Source organism: Pseudorasbora parva, chromosome 25 (assembly GCF_024679245.1).
Source record: "Pseudorasbora parva isolate DD20220531a chromosome 25, ASM2467924v1, whole genome shotgun sequence".
NCBI lineage: Eukaryota > Metazoa > Chordata > Actinopteri > Cypriniformes > Gobionidae > Pseudorasbora > Pseudorasbora parva.
In genome coordinates, this window is record NC_090196.1 from 562,367 (window position 1) to 572,247 (window position 9,881).

Consider the following 9,881-nt stretch of genomic DNA (forward strand, 5'->3'; position numbering starts at 1 on the left):
CCCACGGACAGACCCGTTTGGGGCCCTCATTTCAGCTCATTAGCGACAGCGAGCCCACGGACAGACCCGTTTGGGGCCCTTATTTCAGCTCATTAGCGACAGCGAGCCCACGGACAGACCCGTTTGGGGCCCTCATTTCAGCTCATTAGCCACAGCGAGCCCGTGGACAGACCCGTTTGGGGCCCTCATTTCAGCTCATTAGCGACAGCGAGCCCACGGACAGACCCGTTTGGGGCCCTTATTTCAGCTCATTAGCGACAGCGAGCCCGTGGACAGACCCGTTTGGGGCCCTTATTTCAGCTCATTAGCCACAGCGAGCCCACGGACAGACCCGTTTGGGGCCCTTATTTCAGCTCATTAGCCACAGCGAGCCCACGGACAGACCCGTTTGGGGCCCTTATTTCAGCTCATTAGCCACAGCGAGCCCACGGACAGAGCCATTTGGGGCCCTTATTTCAGCTCATTAGCCACAGCGAGCCCACGGACAGACCCGTTTGGGGCCCTTATTTCAGCTCATTAGCGACAGCGAGCCCATGGACAGACCCGTTTGGGGCCCTTATTTCAGCTCATTAGCCACAGCGAGCCCACGGACAGACCCGTTTGGGGCCCTTATTTCAGCTCATTAGCCACAGCGAGCCCACGGACAGACCCGTTTGGGGCCCTTATTTCAGCTCATTAGCCACAGCGAGCCCATGGACAGACCCGTTTGGGGCCCTTATTTCAGCTCATTAGCCACAGCGAGCCCATGGACAGACCCGTTTGGGGCCCTTATTTCAGCTCATTAGCCACAGCGAGCCCGTGGACAGACCCGTTTGGGGCCCTTATTTCAGCTCATTAGCGACAGCGAGCCCATGGACAGACCCGTTTGGGGCCCTTATTTCAGCTCATTAGCCACAGCGAGCCCACGGACAGACCCGTTTGGGGCCCTTATTTCAGCTCATTAGCGACAGCGAGCCCACGGACAGACCCGTTTGGGGCCCTTATTTCAGCTCATTAGCCACAGCGAGCCCACGGACAGACCCGTTTGGGGCCCTTATTTCAGCTCATTAGCCACAGCGAGCCCACGGACAGACCCGTTTGGGGCCCTTATTTCAGCTCATTAGCGACAGCGAGCCCACAGACAGACCCGTTTGGGGCCCTTATTTCAGCTCATTAGCCACAGCGAGCCCACGGACAGACCCGTTTGGGGCCCTTATTTCAGCTCATTACCGACAGCGAGCCCACGGACAGACCCGTTTGGGGCCCTCATTTCAGCTCATTAGCCACAGCGAGCCCGTGGACAGACCCGTTTGGGGCCCTTATTTCAGCTCATTAGCGACAGCGAGCCCACGGACAGACGCGTTTGGGGCCCTTATTTCAGCTCATTAGCCACAGCGAGCCCATGGACAGACCCGTTTGGGGCCCTCATTTCAGCTCATTAGCGACAGCGAGCCCACGGACAGACCCGTTTGGGGCCCTCATTTCAGCTCATTAGCCACAGCGAGCCCACGGACAGACCCGTTTGGGGCCCTTATTTCAGCTCATTAGCGACAGCGAGCCCTCGGACAGACCCGTTTGGGGCCCTTATTTCAGCTCATTAGCGACAGCGAGCCCACGGACAGACCCGTTTAGGGCCCTCATTTCAGCTCATTAGCGACAGCGAGCCCACGGACAGACCCGTTTGGGGCCCTTATTTCAGCTCATTAGCCACAGCGAGCCCACGGACAGACCCGTTTGGGGCCCTCATTTCAGCTCATTAGCCACAGCGAGCCCACGGACAGACCCGTTTGGGGCCCTCATTTCAGCTCATTAGCCACAGCGAGCCCACGGACAGACCCGTTTGGGGCCCTCATTTCAGCTCATTAGCCACAGCGAGCCCACGGACAGACCCGTTTGGGGCCCTCATTTCTTTTTCTGATTAATAACAAACAACTAAAATCACTTGGGAAATAAATGTAAAAGGGTAAATATATTTCAGAATGTAGTTATATTTTAATCATTCAGCAGATCAATAAAACAAACATTATTAGATGCCACTTTAATAAGTACACATGCGATTAAGTGTCATTTATTTGTTTATTATTCATACATCAGGCACAACTTAGGCTACACACTTTTCATAAAAATGTCATACAGTATTATAATTCAGCTTTGCATTCATTTGCATACAAGCCACTTATCATTTATATAAAACAGGCCCTAATCTTGTGGCTGTTCCTGATTCATAATCACAACATGGAGTAAATAGCAAATTATGTCATGTTAGCATGTAGACTATTATTAAACATACAATTATTAAAAGAGAAATCTACCTATAAATAGCTTTTAAACTTGAGAGTTTAAAATGATTATTCCTTTGTGTTTTCATTGTTGATATGACTGAACTATACTATACTGTATTATACTGCACTATTACTATGTAACACTAATAATTCTACAGCCAGAAGCCTCCAAGCCCATATATATTTTTTGTCTCATATTGTAAGTTAGTGTGTTTATGTTAAGCGTGCAATTTCATTATGGAGTAATCTATGTTGCTAAAAAAACATTAGAAAATAAACCAACATTAACAATGGCACGATCAAAGTTGCAGTTTAAATGATTTTAAACTAATGTTTAAAGTTGAGTGTACGGTATCAAACCGGCTCTTGAGTGTCATTTTCAAATCAGAATAAGAGCCACAGCGTACTACTCAAATGTACGTTACCACGGTACAAACTGGTTTAAATGTACTAGTCTTTAGGGAGCTTTTTATTAAATTCTTCAACAAACATTCTGTATTCTCTTGCCTCTCTAATAGCAGTGACTAGTATTGTGGCAACTTTTCCGTCTTTGCCAAATGGATTTTTCTTACTCAGCTCCTCAAATTCCTTGTCCGTTTTACAGTTAAATAACTCAATGATGAACCCTCTGTTTATTCCGGCAATTCCTTTCTTCTTTTTGCTGTCATTTGTGAGTCCCTCTTTAGTAAATGTTTGATCATTTGTGAGCGTCCTGTTACAGAATGTACCCTTTGCCAAATTCATCCCGTCCAGAACCGACTGTCCCGTCTTCAGGCCTTCGCCACTTAGCCTAAATCTGGCTGGAATATCGATGATGATGGGGTTTCTGTCGGAAAACACAGCTTTAAAATTGGCACGTCTCTTGACACGGCTGATCAGAACTGCTGACTCCATATTATTTGTTCCTCTTTTGATGAAACTCTCCTCAATGGTGTTGAGTGTGTCACGCACCAGAACACAGAAGTTGGGCTCTGGGTAGTACACAAAGAGCGGATGGACCTCTGCCACGGCTACGCGAACCATGCGGTCCAGATGACTGGCGATGTGATGATCGCTGCCGCTGTGGAACTCATAACCAGTCGACATCACGGTGGGCGGGATGGAGTTTTTTCTTAGCTCCTCTCTCACAATTTGTAAGTATTCACTGTAAATGGAGTTGAACCTGATTGTGTCGCTATCAACGAAACTGAAGTAAACCAGACAACTTTGATCGTTGCCCCTTAACTCCTCCACAAGTTTTTGAGTAGATGCGCTATTTTTCAGATGCTCTCGAATATTCTGGAATGGTGGCTTGGTCGCATCTTGGGCTATTGTTCCACCGCTTCCCCAGGTGTATGTGATTACAGCGTGCTTGACTTTACAGGCATGCCTGAAGGTCTCAAGCTGCTTCAGGTCATTAACTAGTTGAGAGCTGTGTTTTCCATTCATGCCAAAAATCACGGCTACATCTTCCAGCATGTCTTTGCCACTCATCTGATCATTTTCATTACTCAAGTCATAACTTAGACAATCAAGTAGATAACGACACCTTTTCTGTGCCTCATCCTGTACATCCACCTTCAAAGGTATATTGATCAAAAACTTGACCTTTATCTCCTGATGAAGAGAGAGAGAGAGAACGAGAGAGAGCACGTGTTTTAGTGAGAACACAACACATTTTGGTCACAGAAAGAAAATGAGTCACGTTATTATACTCTTCTGATAATCTTCTCATTAACTCTTTCCCCGCCAAACACAGAATTTTCCGTTATTTGTGAGGAAACGCTTCCCAGCAAAAAACTGAATTTTCTGTGTTTCTGTGTTTTCACTGTTAGACGCTAGGGGGTGCTATTACTCATCTTCTGAATGAGAACAGAATCTTCAGATCAAAACACACACGAGGAAGACGCAGTAAAACAAGCGATCGTATGTAAGCAGATGTAGAAAAACGTGATCCTCGACTTAAGCATCATATTAATCAAAACTATAATGTTCCTGAATGAGATGTGGAGCAGGATGAGCTCCAGGACTGTGAAGGTGTAGATGGACTCGATCTCCTCATCTGTCTTTGATTCTCGCTCTGAATCTGATCTGAATCTGATCTGGATACAGTCTTTCACAAAAACATGATTTTCTCAGGTTTTTGTTCAAAATGTTGCTTTTTATTAAACTGACCCATATTCAAGTAATGATAACATTAGATGTAGCTTGAATAAAACAGGGTTTTTTTTGTTTTAAAGATGAGGGTCAGCTCTTTATTTTGATATATTGCTCAGATATTTATACAACTTTTTGGTAACACTTTATTTTAAGGTTCAGTTATTAACTATTAACTATTGTCTTATGATCATGCATATTACTATGATATTGTCTGTTTATGAGCTCTTCTAAAGCTCATATTAATGCCTTATTCTGCATGAGCTTATTCTACATCCCTTAATCCGACCCAATACCTAAACTTAAACGCTACAAAAACTACCTTACTAACTATTAATAAGCAGTAAATAGTAAAGTGTTACCATATAATATTTATTATAAAATCATTTATAGATTTCTTAAAAATGTGCATGAACACATGAATTGAAAGTTTAATGACATTTGAAAGCATTTTAATTTATATAAACTAATGATATGTTAATCATTATGAAATGTTTGAAAGCTCATCAGTAAACATTAACAAACAGACAATCTGATATTTCTAGCTTTGTGAATATATATTATCTAGCAATCTGTTAAGCATGATATAATGTTTTTTATGATTTATTAATGAAAGTTACTATAAAATATAACATGGTGCCTTTAAATGTACACTGGAAGGTGGAGTAGTCAATATTTTGTAATTCATTGTTTGTAAAGTGTAGTAACTACTGTATCATAAACAATGTTACGTATAATATCTGACCTGAGCAGAAGGGTCTCTGGTTCTTTTGCTGCCTGCCATTGCAGTTTTGCTTGCCATCTTCTTGCTCTTCGTTGGTCCTAACCGAGTGAAATCTGCCTGCTGATCTGAGTCTTATATAGGATCTGAGGGTAGATATGATTCTGCAGAAGAGATGGGGTTGGTTTCTGATAAAACTGCTGTGGTAATTACCTTGTCAGTCAGTTGGAACAAATGTTTCCCTTAGCTGAAGCAGAGATAATTATACTGCTGATGTGGCATTCCGACGGGAGGGGTTACAGATTTATTTCAGCGACTACGCCACCCTGGAAATTCGCCAGGGACGATACCAAGTAAATTCTATCTATATGGGTGAAGAGACGCAGGTCGTATGTATGAAAAATGACCACTTTATTGTATCAATCTTGAATAAAAGACCAATTCAGAGCAGGAGTCACCAATCTGCATCTGACACATGCATATACACAATACATACTACAAAATGACCAGAAGCGGAGGTATCTGGAGGGTTGGGCCCACTGTCCAATTTAGAACGTTCCCGTGATACAATACATGCCCATACCACACGTGAAGTTTGGAAAACACACTATGGCAGCAGGACGTCACCCTCCAGAAACTCCCAGCTCCTGTAACAAAACAAAAACACAAAGAAAGAATCTGAACAGACACCAAAAATAACAATACAAAATGAAACATTAACAATTGAAAATATCCCCAAATTAAATTAAAGACAAATTCACACTTAACACACTTAACATTCACTCAGACTTCTGGCAGTCCAGTTACAATGTCAGAGTGAGGTGACATACGTTGACTGAACACACACAGTCCTGATATACAGCCACTAGAATCAAACAGATGGCAGTCGGCGGACACAGATCGGCCAGCAAGGCCGCTCAGACCTCAGAGACGATAATCTCAGGAACGGTTACTATTAAGAAGATAAAACTGAACAGCACAGAAATGAAACTGTGGTAACAGCAGACTTTCAGGAAAACCGAGTGGCAATAAAACAGTCGGACTAGTAATAGCAACAAAACAGCAGCGCGAGCTGAAACGCGTTTCATGCAGATCGTCACCCCAGCATCATCTATGCCGAGCGTCCGTGAAGGAACGGATTCTCCTGCTAAAACAACAATTGATTAGCTCACTAAATTGAAACGTTAGTCAAAAAGGTTAACCATACATACCGAGTGATTGTCACGGAAATGCATAGCTGTACAATTACTCACAGCAGGAATCACTGCGGCTCATGTTTATGTAAGACTGAAAAAACTAGTATATGCCGAAATGTCTGAATGAAGAACAAGGACTCTCTGAGAAAATAAAGGAAATTAACATCTGAACTGTCCCTCACACACCACTGGAGACGCAAGTCTCACCTCAGTATCAGCTAATCTACATCTTTCCCTATATACCCCGTCTCCCCCAATTCCTTCCCTGTCTCATGCTGAGATCACCTGAAAATACACACAAAATCTCTATATTACAATGTCAATCCACACGATACAGTATTATATGTGTTTGATATCATTTGAAATGTCTCAGTGCGACTGGTACAAATATCTCTACTCCACAGAAGTAAAATAGAACATCATAAACGTTTTAAGAGTTTAAAGATATCTTTCCTTGGTGTATAGTGGGTGTGGCTTTCAGCCATTTGGCCTTTGCATCAATACAAGTCTTGATCAATGCAAATTCCCATTGTGAACTCGTGTTTACATTTGAAAGAGTTTCTACATTTGTTTCTGGGTATTTAAGGAAATGTTGCAAAGAGCTCAGGGCTTGACACTTTAAACCGGTCAGCCCGTAATGCTGGATGTCTCAAGATAGCCAGCATTATGTAGTTTTCAGAAGTCAGGTATATATTTCATTCTTTACTTCAGACTATTTGATGTTCCCTTTCGAGAGAGGTTCCTCGTATTACGTATGGGAAAAAAACTCCTTTTCTCGAGAATGTGAAGCAAAACTTTTAATAAAGGTATCTATGTAAAGCGCAGTGAGCTGCACGGCCATAGCCCAGCGCGAGGAGCGCTCTGATTGGCCGGGCCGCGGCAACTGCAGGAACCTATGGTGAGGCGGCTGAGAGGAACGAACCAATGGGGGGCGTTCCAGAAGCCCGCCGAAAAAGGTGCTTATATTTGCATACAGGAGGCTATATAAGACCCTAATTCGCCATAGGTGTCAGATTTTATCTCCTTCAGCGATACCTTCGCTGGTCTCCGGAAGAAGCACCGCCGTTGAAAAGGCACCAGCGGAACCTGCAGCTGAGGACGACGGACTCCCTCTCCGCCTTCTCTGCCGTTCCAGCTACGCCATCCGGCGTTATATATCCTTTAAACTGTGTCTATGTTGAGTGTTATATGTGTTTGTGTGTGTGTTGCCGCTGCAACGCCACTTCTCGAGCTTACAGGCTTGTTCTACTCGAGGACTCTCTCGTTCCGCCGCGTCGTTAAGCGCCGCGGAAAGACGGAGCTCTTCTCACTCTCCCTCTGCTCTCGCCCCGTCGCTGAATAGCGCCGCGGAAAGAGAGAATGTTAGAGGACATGAGCACACTCAAGCCGAAGCTCTCTTCACTCTGCCGCTGCCGCGGCTCTTCTTCCGCCGCTGCCACAGAGTTGTTCCCACTCTTCTCTCATTCCGTCGCGCTACAGCCGCGGACAGAGAATACTAGAGTGAATAGACGAACTCGAGCCTAAGCTCTCGTCACTATACCGTCGCGCTGAGGAGGCGCCGCGGACAGACGGAGTTTTTCCTCGCTCTTCCTCTTCTCTAGTTCAGTCGCGATATCGCCGCGGACAGAGAATACTAGAGTGAATAAACTAACTCGAGCCGAAGCTCTCGCCGTGCTGAAGAAGCGCCGCGGACAGACAGAGTTTTTCCTCGCTCTTCCTCTTCTCTAGTTCAGTCGCGATATCGCCGCGGACAGAGAATACTAGAGTGAATAAACTAACTCGAGCCGAAGCTCTCGCCGTGCTAGAAGCGCCGCGGACAGAGTTTTTCCTCACGCTTCCAATTCTCGTTCTGTCGCTCTATCGCCGCGGACAGAGAATACTAGAGTGAATAAACTAACTCGAGCCGAAGCTCTCGCCGTGCTAGAAGCGCTGCGGACAGAGTTTTTCCTCACGCTTCCAATTCTCTCGTTCAGTCGCGCTGTCGCCGCGGACAGAGAATACTAGAGTGAATAAACAAACTCGAGCCGAAGCTCTCGCCGTGCTCATTCTACCGCCGCCGTGCTGAAGCGCTGCGGACAGAGAATACTAGAGTAAGTTAGACGAGCGAGCTCGGGCTGTTGGGTATGTCAAGAACAATGTCGCTGCAGCGCGCGCTTACTGCCAAGGAAGTTGTAATGGCTGCCTTGTCATGATTGCGCGCGCCCCTTCCACAGCGCGTTGCTGACTAGAGCGCGGCTTACGTCATAGCACGCGCTCACTGTCAGAGCATAACGGCGTCGGAAAATGGCTGCCAAGCTAAGCCCTTTTTTCACTCTATCACTTCCAGTCCCCTTTATTCAGGCGGCTGGAAAGGTTTTTACACTGTAGACAAAGTGTCCACTACACAGTGTGCACCCCTACATAAGCACTGTTAATTCAGCCTCACAAAATCACAAATAAATCCCGCCGCGGCCGGATTACACCATATAAAGTCAACTAGCCTTATTGCAGTCAACTAGCCTGTGGTCAAACACGCTTGTCTGCATGCGTGCTTTCAGTCTAGACTAGAGCATAACGGCATTGTGGAATGGCTCACATACCACCCGCACTTCCTTACATTCTCCCAGTTCCCTTAAGTTAAGTGACTGGAGATGAAATATTGCAGTCAACTAGCCTGTGTTAAACACGCTCGTCTGCACACTAATGCTGTGTGCGTTTACCCCTGTGGATTTGCTCACTGGTTTGCACCGTGGGTATTCTACGTAGGTTGTGCGCCACTGCACATTGTTTACACTACACACAAAAGAGCTTTCTATGTAGGAAATGTGCCCACTTTACAGTCTGCACTCCTGCACCCAAGCACTTTTCACAAAGTTCACTCTCGCACACACAATATAAATGTGAGGCGCGCGCCCACTGCAAAGCCTGCACCGCCAAAACTAACACTATCCCCACAGTGTTACAAGCAGTGTTACAGCACAAGCAACCCGGCTAACAGGCCCCTATTACTAAGCGGCCAGCCCCCGAATCTAATTCAACCCCTGGCTTTACGAGCCCAGGCCTGGCAGGCCATTCCTGGTATATAATATTGGGTGTTGAACATATAAAACGAGGTTCTCGCTACAGTTTTGCTCGCAGACCCCGCGATTCAAGCCGTGGTCGAGCCCTCAGTAAGAAGCAGTGTCAGTCACGTGCTTCTCGCTGAGGCATTGAGACTGTTAAAGGAGAGAGCGGCGGAAACAGTACACCCGACGCTAGCGAGTCAGGTTTTTACTGTCGCTAATTCCTCATGCCGAAAATGGGTGGCGGTCTCAGGCCCATTTTCCAGGCATCTGAACAAAGCACTTATGACACGCTCGTTTCAAGGTGCTGACGGTGAAACAAATCCTCGCGCACATTCGCCCCGGGGATTGGGTTTTCTCAATAGATCTGAAAAACGCATACTTCACGTTACGATAACCCCCCACCCCCACTACAGGCCATTCTTGAGATTCGCCTTCGAGGGGCAGGCTTATCAGTACAGTCATTGTCATAGACTCAAGACTCAACGAGCGTCTTACGGCATAAGAACCACCACGTCTTGATAAT

At 45.8% G+C, this 9,881-nt stretch overlaps 1 protein-coding gene across 1 annotated transcript; it reads right to left on the reverse strand.

Annotated features, from left to right (window-relative positions):
* Positions 1-2,041: 2,041 nt before the first annotated feature.
* LOC137065324 (uncharacterized) lies at positions 2,042-5,166 on the reverse strand. The gene is made up of 2 exons (XM_067436938.1): positions 5,143-5,166; positions 2,042-3,857 (listed from the first exon to the last, which is right to left on the reverse strand). The coding sequence occupies exon 2, from the start codon at positions 3,732-3,734 to the stop codon at positions 2,712-2,714; it is 1,023 nt and encodes a 340-aa protein (XP_067293039.1). The 5' UTR covers positions 3,735-3,857; positions 5,143-5,166; the 3' UTR covers positions 2,042-2,711.
* Between the last annotated feature and the right edge of the window lie 4,715 nt (positions 5,167-9,881).

Coding starts and splice junctions, on each gene's coding strand:
- LOC137065324 (XM_067436938.1), bottom strand. CDS start 3,734: ATGAGTGGCAAAGACATGCTGGAAGATGTAGCCGTGATTTTTGGCATG.